The 21108-nt window shown below is 38.8% G+C and overlaps 1 protein-coding gene across 2 annotated transcripts in view; it reads right to left on the bottom strand.

Moving 5' to 3' along the window:
* The window catches only part of ITGB1 (integrin subunit beta 1), a 44169-nt gene that overhangs the window by 22013 nt on the left and 1048 nt on the right, over nucleotides 1–21108 (bottom strand). For both annotated transcript variants that reach the window (XM_017820212.1, XM_017820214.1), the window contains exons 2-4: nucleotides 2343–2412; nucleotides 2013–2098; nucleotides 275–497 (exon numbers count right to left, since the gene is read on the bottom strand). In XM_017820212.1, coding sequence (XP_017675701.1) covers nucleotides 275–497; nucleotides 2013–2098; nucleotides 2343–2412 — 379 coding nt within the window. The remainder of the gene's footprint in view (nucleotides 1–274; nucleotides 498–2012; nucleotides 2099–2342; nucleotides 2413–21108) is intronic.

Genomic DNA, 21108 nt, shown 5'->3' with positions numbered 1-21108 from the left:
AAACAATTTTACCTTTATGATCCATGTATCAGTCCATGCTGTATCAATTTTCTCCTAAGTACTACTGGGAACAAGTAACAATATCTTTCATAAAAATCAAACAGTACTTGAAGTATCTAAACCCCCAGGGCTGACCTGAATAGCTCTGCTATCAATTCAGGTTATCTGAGCAATAGTAATTTGTGTAACAAAATGGTTACACACTCAAATCAAAAAATGCAGATGTGGTGGTGGCAGAAAAATCATCCCGAGACTAGAACGAAACTGTCCTTACCGACTCTTAGCTGCAGTACTAATTTTTGTGGCTGGATCTGTGTAATGGCTTCTGGTTTCAGCTTCTCTGCAGCACCTTTCTTACGATTCGTTACTTCTCTGTTTTCAAGCACCTGTTTGCTACCTCTGGGATTTTCTATATCTTCCAGAGGACAGCCTTTACTCTTTAGTGCTGCCAAGTCATCGCAGCGGGCAGATGTTGGCTCTCCTTCTTGCAAAAAGTCCTAGAAAACACAGGCAAAAGAGTATCAAGTTTACAGCTATGTGCAATTTGTTGCACTCTACCCACAGTAACTCCTTCCACAATGACTCTGTATTTTTTTACCCCGAAGTTTAGTAATAAAACACACAGTCCTGAAATGTATTAAATGATACATCAGTAATTACTATTTAGTCCAGGAATTTGATTCTATTTATACTTATCTGTGTGTAAGATGTAAATAAGATGAAAGAAAAAAATAAAATGCAATGTCACCTCCATCACATGCAGGACATCCATTTAAGTTGGCTGCTCTAAAAGTGACAGCAGACGGAAAAAGCTTTCATCTTCACATAGTCATCAGTAACGTGAACCCACTTGTACAGCCTGCTTGGCAACTACCCTCCCTTTTAACTCTTTTTCTTTTTTAATTAAAGATTATGTAAGGGTAGTTTGGTATTCTACAACAAAATAATGGCCATATGCTGACAGAGCAGGGCAAAGACAGACAACTCTTATTTTGGGGAAGTTCAATCCGAAAGTAAGATCCATAAGCAAAACCAACTGGTAACTTTGTTCTGAACAACAAATTACCTCAAACATAAAAAAGCTCTTAACCTCAAAGATAAATACATAAGGCCTCTAATTGACATACTTGGCAATTCTGATTCTGCCCCCTCCCAAATATGCATATAAATAAATGTATCTTAATGCTTGTTAGTTCTTGATGACAAAGACCTACAAGGAATCTGACAGCTCAAGACCAAATTTTAAAGTCAGTCAGTTTAATTAATCATTGAAAGTTTACAAGCTGGTTTGGGGGATAGTAAGTAGGTACTATAGGGAATTAAATATACATTATTATCTCCTAACAAGTAACAGGAAGATTTCTCAGTTTTCAATAACAAACCAAAGAAAAACTACAGAAAACATTTTCTTCTGTTTCTAACCTGAAGAAGATACTTCAGCATATACTGGTTAAGTCACACAAATTCAGATCACCTTATATTTGGTAATTTCCTGAACTTAATTTTTACTAACATAAGAAAGTACTCTTTTTGTTTCATACTGAAACAAACCACCCACCCACACAAACCAATCTCCTACCCCTCAAGTCTACCAATAACAGAAAACTAAAATTTGAACATCTTTCTTTTATAAAAAAACCCCTTCAGTCTCTTCCCCTACTCCACCTACATCTGTCTAAAATTAGCTCTTACTCTAATGTTACTGGAAGAATATAATTAACCATACCCAGACATATTCCATGTAGGAACATTTTAAGTAACTATGAAGATGGCCTGTAGGGTCTGTATACCCTGAAGATTTGGAAAACGAGAAGTAAACACATTGTGAAAAGCATTTAGACTCAAATCAGGACATCGGGAAAATCACAGTATCTGATTTTTCAAGTACAAATAACTATCAAATTGAGTAGCTAGGGGGAACTGTTAGTAAAGAAAACAGACATTTCTATACCGTTAAACTAGTTACTAAAATTTGAAACCCCAAACCGTAAAAGAAATTTTGCAACACTTACTGTTTTTTTACACCAACCACAGTTTGGTCCTGCTTGTATACATTCACCACACGATTTTGCATTAGCTTTTATGCAGTCGCTTCCACCTGGCAAGGAACACAAATTGGTCATTTCTTTTATAAAAAGGTGTTAATAACGGAATTTTACTTTGTTTCATTCTGGCTTTGTAAATTAAGTTCTAACTATGAACAGGTTATTAACATGAGATATGACTGACCTACTGCCATTAGCATTTGTCTAATGAGGATATATCTATCTACATAAATAACTGCTAATCAGATGCAGTTTTAAAGCAGAATTAAACTACTGCACTGTAATCAAGTGACTCACCTTGCTGAGCAAATCCATTCCATATCAAGCAACAGAGGACCCCAGCATATGTGAACAATTTTAAAGTAGTCTGAAACACAAAACCAGAAAACCAAATTGTATGATTTATTGTAATGACTAAGTACCAAAAAGGAAAATAAAAAATTGTGTGAAACTGCAGACACGTAACTGTGTTTCAGAGGAGACAAGGAACACGGAGCAGATGCAAATCAAATTATCTTAGATGTACCAGCTTGACATGTTTGTGGACTACACTGTATTCAGAAGACATGAAACAGGGTAGCTTCTTAAATTACTTTGAAATACTTTGATATATTCTTATGCTAGGTAAATCAGCAAGCAACGAGAAATTAGGAAATTCTATTCAGTTAGGGGGGAAGAACCCAGACCAGTCTTTTAACATCTTATAAAAAAATGTTTATGCTCTGAACATTATAAGAGAACTACTTCTAAATAAAGACACCACAGAAATACAAGATGGAAACAGAGCTTTGATATTCCAATCTCTAAGATAAATACCAAGGCCCTTTCCAAAGCATTTTCCTCAGAATTCAAAGGGCATTTTACAGCTTAACTTTGCACTTTATACTCCGAACCGAAAAATTTTCTCTCACAATATGCACTATAATGCATCCTTGATATAAAATCTGTCCCCCTTTTTTTTCTTTAGACAACAGAAAATTAATGGATACCATCCATATCAAAGAAAAAACACTCTACCCTTTGTTCAGTGCTGTAAATATTAATGAAAGCCTGGCAGAAAAAATACCTACATTAAAACTATATAATTTACATGCTTTATGAGACAAGATTTGAATACTTATAAACTATTGACTTGTCATTTTCCCTAACTAGTTGAGAGACTTCACTTAGTACTGCAGAGGATTAAGGTCTAAAATAGGTTTCAAGTAGACCATTTTTTTTGAAATTTTCTTCTACTCTAATAGTGGGTAGTCAGTCAGAGTCAGTTATCACATCTTTTAAATTTTGGTACTATTTCAAATTCTATTTCTTTTTTACTCATTGTAAGAATTCTGAGAACTTGGACAGTAGCTGCCAGTTTCCTTGGTCATCCTAAAATGTTATTACTAATTAAAGCCTTTCCAGTCATCCTGCAAACAATATTCTTAATAACTTTTTGTTCTAAAAAATATCTTGCAATATAGCCAAGGAAAAGTGAATTTGGCAGACCCTTCAAAAACTAACGTCATTTTTCTAGAAGATGTACTATTTTTCATACAACTTAGCAACAAAGTGAGCAATGCTTAAATTAGTACAGCAGTTGAGCTTTGGTTTTCCCACACGGATCTAGGGTTGTAACATAGTTGTTATTTTGCACATCCAGCCAGACCTAACCAAGAAGGGATGGCTGCTGATGGAGGAAGTTTCAAACAGAAGCCAACCCTTTGCTAACAAATTGTATCCAACAACAGTTCATGTTTTTCTGATAAATCATTTTGGCCGGCTCTTCAGTGGATGCTGCAGTGAGAGGGCAGGCAGTGGTGTTTAGACTCAGAAGAATTAAGAGAATATGCTGTGGAATGGCTCTGCTGGATGTTATGCATACGCATATAAGAAATTACTGATAATAAACCCACCAATGTTTGAACTGTGAATATATTATGTCTTACTTAACTTTTGAACATTACCTATGGCACATATGTAACTCCAGTTTTTCCCTCCGCCCATTGCTGCAGAGGTGATCACTCATTTGCAAAAACTCTGTTGCAGGAACACTTTTTCATTAAGCCTCCTCTATAAGTGATCACCTAAATTCAACTTGTGCAACTACGAATGTCAATCAGAGGGTAACCGCGACCAAACAAACGTGAGTAGGTGGAACACAGAACAAGGGACTGAACCAAAGCTTAGGAAAGACAGTGGTTACACGGTGTGGGAGCTCACCTACTGGACCAGGAGTCTAGAGGGCAAGGCCTTACCAGGCTGATCAACCTTTAGGTTCCTTCTTTCCTGGTTTTATGGTAGGTATGTTCTCTGTTCAGTAAACCTTACTTCCCTCAAGTGAAAGGATATTTTGTTACTTGAGAAGCAGTTTTGCTTTAAGTACAGCCCAGAACAGCGTGGGCTTTTCAGAGAAAAAGAAACCCAAAGCTGCTGGCATCAGTTTAGTACCATCCTTTCTGTTAGCCAAAACGAGAAAATTATAAACAGTTCACCTTTTTAGGGCAGACTAACAGCGGAAGCACAGCAAGTCCACACAGACTGTATAAATAAGTCAGCAAAGATGTGACACAGTGCTAAAACTATGATTAAGACCATTTGGAAGAGAAACGTTCCAGTGGAAATGCATCCGCATGATGAATGTAGTTCTGGGCACAGATTCCCTGTAAAGTTAACAGGGAAAATGTCCTTTTCCATATATGGCTAAGCCAATGCCTCTCCCAGAGCGAGCGCCTGCCCTCCGACACACGCGAGCTCTCTCGCTTCCTTCGCCTCCGTGGCTTAACAGCTTATCCAGCTGCTGAGTTTTGGAAAAACTCGAGTTGAGATTTGCTCATTTGGATTCAGTTCTGATTGGTCTTTAATGCAAGCAAAGAGATGCAAACCTCCTCCTGGCCTCTGCAGCAGCCCGGTCCCAGAGGTGTCAAACGCGTTCCCTGCAAGTCACCAGACAGCCCCACGAACTGCTCTGTCGGAGATTTTTCCATTAAGGGAATAAACCCAAACAAATAACTCCTAACTACACAAGACGGTTAGAGGAAGCCTTTGGAAACCCTTGGAACTCAACTTTGTGTCAGTATTCAGCCACAGATGACAGGCACAGAAAAATAACCCCAATGTTACAAGAAATAAATTAATGTTTTTGTGCAACATTTAACTATTTTCTATTATACTTGTTCTCCCCTTTTTTAAGTCATTGAAAAATATTCCAGAATCCTTGAAAAAGTAATTTTTTTCCTCCCTGAAAAAAGCAGCTCAAAGCTTACAGAAAGTAAGCTTGCCAAGAACTGAAATCTCTTTAACAACTATATCACCAGTTGGATTCTTTTTAAAAGGCTGCAAATGGTGTGCTGTTAAAAACTGATCTTCAAATTATTTCTGCACATTTGTGAACCATACTTTGTATTTGTTAAATATTTTAGAAAAACAAATATGGACATAACCTTGAATGCTTGGACTCCTTGCTTTCCACGTTGTTTTTTTTTTTTTTACTGTCTTGACAAACAGCAATGCTTGAAGAAAATTTTTTATTTATAAAACCAGCTTTGATGGAAATCTCTGGAGCTTTTAATTTGAAATGAAAGACTCATTAAGTGACAACAGGAAAAAGGAAGGATTATTCCTCCATGGAACTTTGAATTTGCAAATCGAACATTTAGAATCTTTGTATTCTGCTAATCATCAAGATATTTAGATATTAAGTTTACTACTCCACAGCACAAAAGCTTTTTGCAGCTTTTTAAATTTATTTATTAGAACTCCAATAGCATCTCTGCTATTGAAAATTAACTGGGCAAACAGGATGAAGAAAAAAAGATAAGAGTTAGAGACACATTTATTCGTTTGAAATTAAATACTGATGGCTATGCTGCCCTCCTCTCATCACCCTCCACCTCGGCACTTCACTCTACCTGACACAGGCCACAGTTTATACTGATAATTAAGGCCATGTTAAGAACAACACCTTGGGTTGCTGCAGCATTATTCCCCTCAGCCGAGCCACTCCTCATGTGACGCTGTAATCCAGCATCCACCAAGCCAATGGAAGCAAAGGAAAACACCACAATCTGCCCCTATTGCATACTGAATCGTGCCTTACTGCAAAGTTTTCTACTGAAACACGCAACCACACTTCAGACCACGAGGGAGACATCTAAGTGTGCAGCAAGAGCTGAGCTGCTGAGCAGACGCCACCTTTCTGAGGCCATAACCAGCCAGCCAGCTTACTCACATGCCCACACACCACTCTAATTACACTTACAAACCTAGAAATGAATATACAACTCACACTTTTGGACTAGCATTCGTGCTTCCTGCAGACTGACACCTCTTTGCATCAGCTGTGTTTCCACAGAATCAAATCTTGATTCAGAAACGCTGTATGGAATTGATTCCTCTTGGAGCTGAGATTATATTTACAGCCACTTTCATGTAGTATATGGATGGAAAGTCACTTCAGGGAGCTGCCCCATCTTCCTTGTTGATTATTCGACCTCGTGAATCAACATCCTGGTTGATTATTCTTACTACTTTCCTTTCTGACCAATGCCAGCATTAGTGTGGCCACCAAGGAGTACTGGAACAAGGAAAAGATCTGGCCGAAACACTAATCCAACAAAGAAAATGTCTTGCTTCTGCCCCCTGGGTTCAAAAACACTTGTCCTGGCATGGCTGAGGTGGTGAGATGAGGATGGAGAAAAAGAGAACTTGGGGGATGGGGGGACAAAAGGAAGAGCAAAAGATCCTAATTCCCAGTCACAGCCTGTGGCTGTGTGCTGGACTACACTGGTCACACAGCCAAGCCCCCACCCCCAGGCATGAAGGCTCTGGTTAAAAAAAGAGCAGGAAGAGACATGTTTCTAAAATAAGCAGAATTAAATAGTCTCTGGAGACGCCTGCTTCAGGACTCGATGGCTACCCTGCTAAAAAAGGTCCCTCTTCCCTCACTCCAGAAGGTTTCCTGGTGGTAGCTGAGGGCCATGCTTTTCAGTGTGAATTTTATGGACTGGCAAGATGAATCCCATTCACATTTCAGAAAAAAATGGGAAAAAAAAACGGACTGGAGAAACCAAACCACCCTAGTGACATTGGACATCAATTACACAGATACTACAAACCTCTAGCAACGACCTGTAAGTACCCTTGACAGCAGAACTCCCCAAACAGACGTCATTAATTACAATCCTGAATTTGCCTGGACATGTAACAATTCCAAACATATCTCCTTGTACAACTATTCACTGCAAAGAAGCAATTTGTTGAAAAAGAAAGTGGTAAAATGGTATCTTGCTGCTCTGTCTTGAGAGAAGTATATTGCTCAGAAAGGCATGGTATAAAAAATTAAAGTGTTTTACACCAAGGAGTTACTTTCATTTAAAATTTCCAAGTTTGTGGTGCAGACTTTCCAACAAATTTTAAAATGGTAATCCTTCATTGGTGACCTTCACAGCTATCTTACTTAATTAATCAGTGTTACTGTAATATTGATTTATAGTTGGAATACACTGCACAGCAAACTCCAGGACCACCATTAAGAAACTACGTGATACATTCTTCATTACACAAATGGAGATTTGGGATAAACACTGATGGTTGAATTGCCAGAAATTTTAATCAAAGAACCAAAACATTAACTCAGCCTGCAAAACTATTTGTTCCCTGGATGTGGACCAGCCCCATGATGGCTGCTCTTCACAGAGGCCCAACTTCTACCCTGCATCATCAGAGATGAGCTAGCAGTGTGACCCCATGTAGGAGAAATGAACTTCATGGGAAGAGTCAAGATGGACAACTTAAGTCCAGTCTCGAGCAGGACTTTGCAGCATTCCAATCCAAATTGGAATGCTACAAGTAAGCCTTCCTTCCATAGCCTACCTACCAGCCTACTGACAGCAAGGCTCATCAAGACCACAATGTTCTTTCTCGTCCTGGCAACTTCACAGACGTTAAAGCAGGTTTTGAACTGCTTGCAATAATATGGAAAGAATGGGATGTTGACCCAGATTAAAGAGCAAAATAAAAAATTCTTTAGCACTGAAATAGGTTTTACACAAAAAATGCAGCACATCAAAACTGCTTACTCAAAATGTTTACTGAGAAAGCTTCAGCTACCGTGATGCTACAGCATAAAAGAAACAACAGTATTTCACACTGGACCTAATTTCTCGCTGTCAGTTATTACCTCTAAGTTAATGGAATAAAACAAGCATAGTCTCCAAATATTCATGAAAAGCGCTTCCATAACCACTCTGTTTTAGAGGGGCATCATATATCAAAATAATAGATAATAAAGATCTTAAGTTTTAATTACAAGAGAGTTAAAATCTACAGAAAACTGACTTTCTGCTTAGGTTAGGGAGACCATCTCCTTCATTCCAGTACAGTTATCTGAGGTTATCTGCTGTAATTAGTGGATGTCACACTGGTTAGTTCAGAAGATTCTCCTGCAGGCTGGGAGTCCAAAAAAAGATGAGAATACACATTTCTGCATGCCTGATCCATGAGAAAACATCTCACAGTTCTTCAAGTTTGGCATGGAAACTACTGTGCCTTGCTCCCATGCTTAGTAAAGTGGACAAACATACAAAGTAACACAACTGGTTTGCTAATATTCTCAGTTATACTACATTATTACCCATACTTTATTCATACAGCTCTAAAAAATTTGCCAAGAAAAGAAGTAGCTTAAATTTCACAAAAAAGACTGGATTCAGTGGGAAAAATCAGTAAGTGTTAGGTTCTAAAATAGACTTGTGGATCTTGCTGACATCCCAGCATGGGCACCTGCATCACACAGCCTCTTCAGCTGAATACATGAAAATACTCATGTAAAAGTACAAGGCCACAGCTCATGAGAACAGATCTGGAAGGCTGTTCATGGTATTAGCTTGTGTCCCCAGAGTATGGGGGGTTTGTTAGTTTATATAGGACACAGCTGCTTCCAGACAGAACCACTAACTTCACAAGCACTCACACCACTTGACCATATTATTGCTTTTATAGAGAATTTACTGGTATTTTTTCCTGGATTTCACAGGAGCCCTCAACTTACTGACAGTTCTAAATAGCAGAATGAAAAGCAATTGGGTATTTTCATGAAAAGTATTTTTTGGTCTTGATTTGAATTACTGACTGGAAACAAATCTGCCCAAGTTAGGTGCCTGGCTGCAGGGAAGGGGGGTGAGGAAGGAGGTTTTTCTTGATGGAAGGCATAAATTTCCTCTATAATCAGAAAAAACAGTGGTACTGATTTCAGAACAACTGCAGATGATAAAGTTTTCTGCTATCTGACATCTCTCCACCTTAAGATAGAAAGTGGTAGATCCAGTTAGGACACAATTTGCACGACAGAAGGTGGTAATGGATCCCAGATATTTTACAGTACTGAGGCATACACAGGAAGTAAGATAACTGGGCTAAAGTCCCTCCTCAGCCCCAAAGGGTTTGCATTCATATTTCCTGGGAATGCTCTATCATTCTACAGGATTTACTAGAAAGAGCAATCTCCACTTCTTTTATTAAACCAAGGCTGTTACAAAGAATGAAAGGCACAGAGACAGAAAATGAGCTGATAGCTTTGTCTCGTTTATCTACTGAAGCACTCATATGGTGGGAGGTGGAAGAAAGATATAAGTGGGGTCCCAGATCCTGTTCCCTGCAATATATACAGATTTACAGCATATTGTTCATGCATACAAAGAGAGTCTTGGGATCATGATTTGGAGCATGAATTTTATTTCTTTCTCACCAAATGCCCTAGCCTGTAGGAAAGTGAAGGGAAACAGATGTATGTTCACACTCAGACACAGAAGAGAGCCTGAACTGCAAATCTCCTGTATCATGGATGACTACCCTGACTAGTGCACACTGAGCTGAAATCCCTCTCTAAACACAGACCCGACCAATCTGAACTATACGGACTTCTCTAGGGACTTAAAGTGAATACCTATCCTCCAACAAGGAACTAAAGGCAGCCAGGTAGCTTCTGGAAAATCAGAAACCGACAGAATGTAGACTTCTAGGATACATTACTTGCCATGTTTTATTTCAGTGTACTTTTATCTGCATTTCACTGCATTTTTGTAACTGTTTTCATCAGCAAAATCCATTGATAATTTTACTTAATGACAAACTCCTGCAATCCTGCAAACCTAAATAATACTCATCACAAGCAAAAACAAGTTCCACAGCAAATTGTAAAGAATACTAGTACTGCTGAAGCCCACTCCATTTATTCACAGCTGGAAGGGACCCACAGGGATCATCAAAGTCCAGCTCCTGGCCCTGCACAGGACAGCCCCAAATATAACACCGTGATTTGTCTTTTTGTAACATATTTCTACTTCAGAAGCCACACATATCCAGACACGCTGACAATGGTGACAGAAGGTAAAAGAATGAGAAAAAGATGCACAGGGGCGACATGAAGATACTGCTACTTACAAAGCTGTCTAGTCAGCAAACCCCAAGTGCAACCTTGATCTCTTCCCTTTGTTCTCGTGACTTTTGGAGAGCACTGTGGTGCAGGCAGGACTAACACTGGTTAGTTAGCACCACTTTTGAAGGAGGGACCTTATTTCAAAAGTGTATTTACACACCACTCTGCACAGATGGCTCGTAATTCATGACTAGACCTCCGTAGCACTACCATATCCCAAATAATTATTAATTTAAGAGCTCCGCTTTGCTGTATTATCCATCCTTGTCCCTGGCTTGGTGCTAATGCAAAGAGACTATTTGCATAACGTTCTCTTGGCCTGTTGAATCATAATTTGAAACCTAGATTCTACAGTTTAGGAGTTGCTTTGGAAAGCATCTTGATGCTTGAAAGGTAGGTAGTACTTAGACACAGCTCATGTGAACAATCTGTGTACGATCACCACATATAAGAAACTGTTTAGAAGACAAGTGAGGTGCTCCTTCTCATGAGAAAAATATTCTTTTTTCCACCAAAGCTTATGTAACTATTTTTCCCAGGCAGTTATCCACAGACTGCAATTTATAGCTTAAACTCTGACAACTCTATTTTGGAAAACTAGACTAACAAACAGGTGTATTGTGCTTAATGTTCAACATTAAATTAGGAGAGAAATACAACTCCATATTCTTCAGCAGAGCACTCAGAAGCCTGCAGTTACATCTAATTAAAACACCAGCAATGTGCTTTAACTCTTGGTTACCTATAACTTATAACTAGCTTAAACTAAAACATTTATATCTTTTTTCCTGAAAATCCAGTTTGCAGCTACTTGCTACTCTACACTTCGCAAACTACTGTGCTTATGAAATCCCATGTGGGTGCATCCTGCCCACAGAAAGCTGGGATTCCTACAAGGACATTATGAAGCTCTATGAATTTTAAGCAAGGACAAAACAATCAAATCTGTACACATGCTGCTTGTGCTGGTGTGCAAGCACCTTGCAAAGGCAGCACCTCTCCAACACTAAACCACTAACACACCAAGCCCATGGGTACCAACCGATACTGTGGTTGAAAGTGTTTTCTGCATCTATAGCACTTTTATACATGCAGAACCAAACAAGTTCCTCTTTAAGGATAAATATATGATAAGTATGTGTCACTAACAAAAACATGTAATTTTTTTCCCCTTAACACTGTCGCTGTCGAATATATCCACTTTTCATGCTCTTTCCAACTGAAGTTTCCAATAGTTTGAGTATTTCACAGCCTTACAGACTCCAAGCATATTGTCTCCACAAATTTGTAAGAATTATCATTGTACCCAATCTCACTGTTATCAGTAGGCATTTTTTCGTAACAAATATTTCAGGATTTTCATCATCACAAGCACCTCTTTACCCAACTGTGATTAGAACAGAGAAAAAAAAAAATCTCTGTTGTTTCACTACTTTTCAAAAGTTTTTAGAGCCATCATTTTTGCTATAATAATTTAATTTCTTCTCTTGCTTAAATGTGGCACCTTTTTTGGCGAGAAAAAGCGTGATTTGAATATTTAGCTTGTTTACATAGGTCTTGCCAGTCTACAAGACTTCTTGGCTAAGTTTAGCAGTTCCATCACAAACAGATTACAATTAGGAATGCCACATAATGATTTAAGCCATTCTAGTAGAAAACACGTGTAACTGTTCCTTGTGATGGTATTAAATTCCCGCACACTCTGCACCACTTACTGCTCCCATAAAGAGATTATTTAATTTTGTGCAACTTAAACCTCACGTTTATCCACACAGGGGCAAACAAAAAGTTTAGTTAAGCATATAAATATAGCTCTTACACAGCTGACTGTAACTGATGCTTCCGAGGCTGTACTGCCTCCATGACTGTCACAACATCTGGCTAAACTTACTTTAATCCAAGCTTTTTTTTTAAAGGAAAAGCAGAACAGAGGCTTGTATGTTCTTAAGTAAAAATCTAGAGAATTTCAGTTAATACAATGTCTTGCTCATCTATTTCTTTAAGAGCAAACAGTTGCAAATGTCTCACTGGCTATTGCTGCAGGTACTGCAGGAAGCCAGAAGCTGGCACACCACAAAGAGCAAACTCAGCGGAAACCCGTCCGTCTGTCGTTGCAGGGCAGTGTTCACCCACCAGGAGCTATCATTAACACTCAGGGTATAGTTTCAGCAACCAAAACCAAGATGAGCTAACTGCTGCTGAAAGGAACAGCAGTGCTACAGCATCTCCAAAAAAAGCAACCTCTGACCCTGCACTCCAACTCATAGACCTTCCCCACTACTATCCCGAGTCAGGTCAGCTTGGACCTTGAGTCATCCCATTTCCCTCCACGTCAAAAGCCACTTTCTGTAAGTGTCTGCAAAAACCAGACCTCCACATGGACAGACGAGTGTTGAGGAAACAGCTTCTATGAAGGGGCAGGTGACTGTCGGATTAACTACTTTTCAAAATTACACCAGGCTCTTCGCTGCTAAACCAGCCTAAATTCAGGCTGTCACAGGCCAACCTTCCTTCCCTGCTGACCTTGGATGAATTGCTTATGAACGCTCTGTAACACAGCCAGCCAGTTTGGGGAACTATGATGACTTTATTTTTACAGATTATTAGAATAAATTAGTTGGCAAAAAAAATTAGGACAAGCAGAGAATAAAATACTGAAGGTTTTTATTTTGTTGCTGTTTGTTCATATTTTAATTCAGGATTTGAATGGCAAGTACACAGAGTAATGTTTACAGATGGGATCCAAATATTTAATTGCAGGTTTTTAAAAAGATTCACTATATATTCACTCTTTGCAATATATTCACTATTCAAACACAATTTAGAATGTGACTTGCACGAAACAACTCTTATCCTCAATGTTCTTTTAATGTCAGGTAAATGTCCAGAAAAATGAACATGCAGAAATAATAAAAATCTGATCATCCCACAGCCTTCTAAATCCGTATCTATGAGATTTTTAATATACATTTAATTCTCTCTATATTTAATTTTCCATATGCATGTTATATATTTTTATATATATAACTAATGATGACTATTAATTCAATGGCAGTAATAACTGGCTAGGCAGAAGCACATAGTGAAACAAACAGTGGACTTCACCCAGATTTTAATTCTGAAGTTTGAGCACTTTGAGCACTTGAGCTCACCAATCTTAGGAAAAAATAAATTCAACCTTAAAAGACTTTAAAAAAAAAAAAAAAGATCCAGACATATCACAAAGTACTTTATAAAACACAGTCCTTGCCTGAACAATCTGCCTATTCATATACTTCTGCTGCTTTCCAGAGCAGGATTTTAAGCCTGGAGTCCACAGGCACTGCAAAAGATAATAAAAGATAAGGTTTCTCAAAGTAGCCAAGTAGGTGTGCACAGAGGAGACAGCTTAGCTTCTCCAGGCCCTAAAATTCCCCACTTGGCACCCTTCATCTATCTCGTGCCAACTGTGGTCGATACTTTCACCTCTAAACTGCGGCAGTGGAACAAGCTGAGCAATAACTCCTTGCTGAGTTATTTCTCACCTGATCTAGCAAGCTAAGATGGATTACTCAAGTCAGAAGAGCACTAAAACTGGCATGAACAGATGCTGTGAGGTTCCACAGCAGTTTATGACAACTGATCTCTGGACTGCCACAGTGCCACACTCTCTTGCTGTGAGTTGCACATTTTCCTGTTCCTCGTAATGCACATGGTCACTCTGATGAAACAGCTGATCTAGATGAAAATTAATTTTTTGCCAAGCTATTTTTCAACCAGAACAGCTATTTCTATGACTTAATGAACATTCTTATGACTTCCACTGTTGGTGCAGATGGTGCAAGGAGGATGGCAAAACTGCGCAGCTACAGGCAGGAGGGACAGTTAAGACGTTCATTGGTATAAATTGCTACAGAGCCATGTTCCTACGAAAACAAAACACATATTTAGTAGAATTCATGGTTCAAAGGCTATTGGAACATTTCATGAAATATGAAATTCAGGTAAATTTGCAAACCACTTGTCTGTTGTGGAGTTTTGAGTTATCACTAATGAATGAGCTCTTTTTTTTTTTAAACTCTGCAGAGACATAGTATCAAAATTGCTTCCAGCTACAAGCAAATCTTAATCATATTAAATGGACATTATTCATCTAGAAAGTGAAACTGCATAGGGAATTATGCACCAAAAAGAAGCAGTATCTGTGCAAGCTCTTTTATTACTATCCAAACACTCTCCAGATTGGTAAACTGGCAGTGGTAAAAATGCTGACAGGAATTTTACACAGTATAATTACCCCTTAATCTAGAAGTTGAGTTTTTCTCTGAAACTGGAGATATCTGCAACATGGCTATGTAACATGAAGTTATGTGAACAACATCTGTAGTGGAGGGAGATAACATACACATAGAAAAAAATGTTTATCGATTTTCTTACTAATTTTAAACAACCTATAGCCGATATGTACAATACATTCTTCCAAAAAAGGAAATTTGCTGTTTCCTTTTTTTATGCTCAAGTCCACACCCAGGAAAAATTACACTGAAATTCTTGAACACTAATTTCCCATGCAGATTTGTATTTGCATACAAGTGACAAAAACAACACAAAAAAATATTCCCTGCTTTTGAACTGCACAGTAAAGGCACAGAACAAATGCTATCTTCTAAAATGTTACACTTACAGATGTTTTGGAAATGCACAAAGGTTATATTCATACCCAACTGAAAGACAGATCTTTCATCTATTCTGACACAAAACCAGTATTTCGTGCAGATGGGCTATAGTGTGCCTTCCAGTGCTGGGACAATCTTTAGCTAGCACCAGAAAGCAAGCACAGTACATACACTGCATACAACCTTGCAAAAGCACAAAAGGAACCCATGAGAAGGCAATTTCTGATGTTATCCTATGCCCACTAAAACCAATTTCCTAATGCACAAGAAAATAAAATATCAGTGTAACATGAAAAAACCACCCAGCCAGAACACACTGGCAGCACATCAACCTTGCTTACCCTAGCCAATCTTGTAGATGGTGCTAGCAAAGATTTCCTCGTTTCTCCTTTTCAGTATCAGAAGAGGGAGCATTTCACTTGCTAACTGGACAGCACAAAGTCTTCAGCCACTCCACTATCAAAGATGTGGTATAAGAAGTCATCCTGATGCAAAATTTAATCCAAATTTAATGATAATCAACTACTAAAACATATCACCTTTTAATGCCTGGGAGAGTGCTTTTTTTTTTTTAACATCAAAAAGATTACGTTCTTTTGTATTTATCTCCACTTCAAAAATAGGCTTTCCTTTTAGCTGTACTCATCTTCACACAAACCCCCTTTCACCCAAGACCTGGAAAACCAGACAGCTGAGGGTCTAGGCAGAACTTGGATGTTGCCCAATCTGGTACTTAAGCAACTGAATTTGCAGAGGATGCTGGCCAAGCTACTAGAATGACAGGTCCTTCAGATGACCTCCTATGGTCCCCAATAGGCTCCTGACACACTGGTTATCCCACTACTCATTGGGAGAGCATCTTCTGCTTTAGAGCAGATCACTCCCAGCAGGTCCTACCAGCCTGCAAAGACCCAGAGCAGGTGAGGACAGATCACAGGGCTTTGTAAAGCAGCTGCACAAGAGACAGACACGACTCTCGGTGCCAATGCCCAAGGGTAGCACCACATTAGGGCACATTAAACTAAAATTCCAACAAAGAAAATTGAGAAACCCTAGACTGACAGCTTACCCTCCTTTTTCCTTTGCAGAACGGCCTCCTCATCCTTATTTGAATACTTACTTCAACGTCAAGATTATGCCAAACTAAATGTCCCAGTCTCAGGTGTGTTTTTCAAACAGGGATGAAGTACACATTAATATCCAAGATACCACCTCTGAATCACATTAGCACCACTTCCTAAGTGAAATACCGACTCCTTCTAAATTAATCTAATACAATTATTTTTCTTCTCTTTTAGATAACAACAAATCAGTCATCTTTGAATGAGGGTTAAGTTCAGTGTTTCCGTTCAACTCAATATATAATTAATGTTTTTCATTCTGCCACAAAGGATGAGAAAAGAAGAAAGCTTTCTCTTTTTCCGTTCAGCTTCCACATCGAAAGTGCTTTTACTTGCACATCTATAAAGGTAAAAAATTTGTTAATAGCTACAGTAGAAAATTAACTACATGTAAGTACTTCTAAGTAGTACACAGAAATCATAGTTTAAACCAACAAGAATTCGTATAAACAACAGCCCTCCTTCCTGCTTATGCCCTAGGATGTACCAATAACAGAACTTAAAAAACTGAGTCAAAACTATGACTAAGATAAGCATAAGTAAGTGATTTCATACAAAACACAAATCAGAAATAAGTGAAGCCAATCATTTGAGGGAGAAAAGACTGATATTAGATATTGTATATGTTACAGTTTACGAGCATTTTAAGAAGAATCTGTGCTTAAACATGGTCTTACAGATTAGAATTTTAGAGAAAACAGCTATAAACAGAAAACTAATGATTTATTGGCAGAACATGAGAACTGCATTAATTTATCAGATACACAAAATGTTTTTCTGTGGTAAAAAGAAAGGAATGAAAAGAATAGTGAGAAAACATCAGTATCTTCTTAGCTCTTACTAGCAATAACAAACTTAAGATTCCAGCCTCAACTTTGTTACTCAAAACTTTCCCCTCCAATAAAAACCACAAGAATACTCACGGTATTTTGCTGCTGCTGTTGGAAAAGGAAAAAAAGCACATGAAACTGCTTTTAAGACAGAAAGCATGTTTCATAACCCATTTTGCAGCAGACTGTAAAGAGAAATGAGAAAGATACGGCAAAAAAAAAAATTCACTAATACATTAAAGAGAGCCTTTGCTCAGTGACATCCCAAAGAGGATTACAGGTCAGGTAGGAATTTTATCACCTTTCCCAAAAGAAAACATTAATATTTTAGTCTAATCAGGCTAATATCCCTACCATGTGCAAATTTTGTAGTACATTAGTGACTTTACCATCTCTCTGAACATCTTCAATCTGTTAATGGCAGAATACAATGGTCTAGGAACCCCACTAACCACTCTGATTTGTCTAAGAATAGAAAAGTAAGGGAAGGTGGTGGTTATTACAAAAATACAGGATGTTTAATAACAACATTCTGCTAAAGAGAGCACCCTTAGTACTGAAAAAGACAACCAACTCCTTAGTGATGTATAGTGAGGTGCCCCGTGTCTCATTTTGCATTCACAGAAGTCAGAGCTTTCTGTGTGGCATTCCCAACAGAAGCTATTCAGCAAGTCTACATACATCTTAAATTGGGCCAGAAACTCACACAGCTAAAGCACGTGACAATTTCTTACAATGAAGACGTATATACTTTTCACTGGTACTTTCACTAATCCAAGTGGTGGGAGAGAAGAAAGTTTAGAGAACAGTCATAAATTTATTCTGATTTACAGTTTTAGATGTTTAGGTTACTGGACCACACCTAGGCAGGACAAATTAGAAAACAAAAACAAACAAAAAAAAAGAACTAAAATTTTTCTTCCCATTTGTGGGTAAACACAAAAATGGCTTTGTAGCTACCCCAGAAACTCCATAACCGCAACAACCGACAAATACTGGTCAATATTGTGGTCTAACTGTGGTTACCCCATGACAAGTAACATCATCTTTCTCAGAATGTTGGCAACAGAATACACCACAGAGCAGAGCAACACAGAGCAAGGAGGAACTATACAGAGAAAAGGAGATGGTATCATAAATGACAATATTCTTCAGCTAACAAAAAAATTTCAATTTTCTGACACAATAGCATTAAATCAGATGCAGATATTGCCAATATCTGTCCAGGAGAGAGAGCTGCAGAATTTGTTCATGAATCTCTGACACTCCCTCTTGAAAAGCAAAGAAACATCCTCCTCAGAAACAGCAGCTAACTCTCCCCAACACAAAAAACTTGTTTTCTTGTATAACTTTGAGATGCACGTGTTTGTCTAAAAAACATCCACACACACATATAGCACAGCAGCAGCCTGAAAAATCCTGAGTCCTCTAAGCAGCAATGTTAAAACTGCCAGGGAAAATGCTACTACTGGTACGTGACTTCAAAGCAAGGCGAGTAGAGCGAGTGGGAACAATTTGTAGAATCAGCAATACAAAAACAGACGGGAGATGAGAGGTAGGAAAACACAGACTTAACTCTGAGTTTTCTTCTGCTGGGAGACAGGCACTTTTCTACAGGGCACAGAATATAGCAGATGACTTAAAAATCTAGTCACAGGGGAATAGTACACATACTGGCAAGTACTTTTTAATGACACTTCCAAAATAAATCTAACTACATATTGCCTTAATTACATTTTTAAGATTTATTTAATTTATGTAATTGCTTTATGAGCTCTACCAATAGATCCCGAGAAGCTTAAAAGGAAAAGGAAAAAAAGAAAAAAAAAGGTGCTCCCAACAAGGATTGCCTCTCAGAGGGCTGACTGAAGCTCCTAAGAATTAAAAAGATGCCAAGGGGATTGGCCATTCTAAAAAAAAAGATGGAAAAAATAAATCACTTGAAGTTCTAGAAGAGCAAGTAAAGCAGAATAGGCTCTGCTACTGTGCAGTCTGGATTCTGATTTTTCTGGATCTGTTTAATCAGTATCTCTTCAAAAGTGCCACATAAGGTGTCATGAGCAATCTTAAAGCTAGTGATTAATACTGATTAGGAAAATCCTTGCCTGCTTTAAATTCATTTTTGCTATGTCTCACTGATTATACTAGCCTCTCTTAAATGAAAGGGGTACAAAATGCATTTGGAAAGGAGTGAGGAGGAAGAGGATGGTCAGGTATACCAACGGCCAGCAAAGCTCAATCCAGACTCCCCCCCTCAAAACCCACTCCCCTGTGCCATGTAATGGGTGCAACTATCAGAGAACAGAAGGTAGCACAGCTCAGCACCCACTCCCTGCATGAGCAGAGGCTGCACCAGAGTCACGGGCAGGTCCACACTGAAGAAGCCCAGGCACCTGGATCGCGTGCAGGAGAGCAGCAGCAGGAACTCGGCACGTCTGCCCACTAGAAAGAAAGAGAGTGGGGATGGAATCTGTTCCAGAACTACAGCCTTCGCTGATGGCTTGCAAAAAGGGTCTCATCAGGAGGAGGCACTTAACAGCCTGCTTAGCTGCAGTCCTGCTGCAGTAGCTTGTTTCTGAAGGCCACATTACCAAGAGCCACAGCCAGCCAGGAAGCCTGTAGCAGGCTGATGAGAGGCTGGGAGAACCACAAGTTAAGTGTGCATCACATCACTCAACTAAATCAAGACTGGGTGGAAAGGTAGGCATGACAACTATTTACAAACTAAAGAGCACTCATACCAGTGGCAGCGAGGGAATTATATTCAGGGCAAGGGAGACCATGGCACGTGTCCACCCCATGTGTGCATGGCTCTCCCCAAGTTTGCCTTTATGCTACCCAAGTTATCTACTTCCTGAGCTGCTGCAACAGCAAACAAGCTTTTTTCAAATCCCTAAGAGAGGTATAGAGAGGATGGTTAAGAGCAGAGGAATGAAATAATGAATCAGGAAGAAAGAACAGCAGGAAAAGTTTCCGGACAGTTTGTTTTCAGCTTTGGGAATCACTTCCCAAAGGAAGTGGTAGAAGACTAACCACTTGAGTCACTTAAAACTCAAGACAAAACACTAGAATTCTGCACTTAAATCAGAAATTCATGCATATTCCAAAGAAACGAGCATCTCTCCTATTCACCTCTTAACAAGGGTGGGCATCACTGGGAACATGGCATGGCACAGATCAGATGACCGAACGTACAGAGCTCCCTGGCTGCACACATGAAGAACACCAGAGTTTTAACTGCTGACAATTACTTTTTAAATAAATCTGGTTCATTTATCATATGGGTGGCAAACAGATACTGCACTTACCAGCTCCAACTTTGATTAAGGTAAGATTTAATTCTGCATGCCTGTCAGCTTTGCACCTTTCAGATGAAACATCTTTGAAAAGGACAAAAATTGAAGATGTTCACATCCTAAACTTGTCTCATCTTGCCAACCTATTGCCAATGGCTCACTGTTTTTGCAACCCTTATAAATATAGCCCTAGGCAGGCTTGCAAAACGCTACTTAATCATTTGCCAGAGGCAAGTTATACTTTTTGTGACAGGAGAATGAATCATCAGTTTCATCACTGGCATGGATGTGGACAATGAATGTCTTCACTACTTTTAAAGTCTTGTTTAATTTAGTCTAATTTACATCTTTCTAGTAGCACAATACTTCCTAATTCTTCCTCATGCTGCCAGCATCACCTACCAAACGATTAATGTGCCAGGAGTAGACATTATCTAAATCTGTTTTCACATATGTAAAGTTCTGCTCCATTTCAACACTTTAGCACACAAGCAGCACTAGCCATGAGTGGTTCTACAAATCTGAATGGAGACAATCCTTACTCCTGAAGGTTTGTGTATCTTGGCATGAACAAGACTGCAGCACCAATGGCAAATCTACCAGAAAAATCAACATTTTCACCCAACAGGTATGTGCACATGTGTTGGCATGAATGGACTGCTGTATTATGTCACGGACAAATGCAGAAGGAACCATAAGCAGTTCAACTTTTTTTCATAAATAGTCACAAAGACTACCTGATGAA

Source organism: Lepidothrix coronata, unplaced genomic scaffold, assembly GCF_001604755.1.
Source record: "Lepidothrix coronata isolate B3197 unplaced genomic scaffold, Lepidothrix_coronata-1.0 Scaffold80, whole genome shotgun sequence".
Classification (NCBI taxonomy): domain Eukaryota; kingdom Metazoa; phylum Chordata; class Aves; order Passeriformes; family Pipridae; genus Lepidothrix; species Lepidothrix coronata.
Note: the sequence above shows the minus strand (reverse complement) of the source record. Positions and strands in the feature narration are given on the sequence as shown.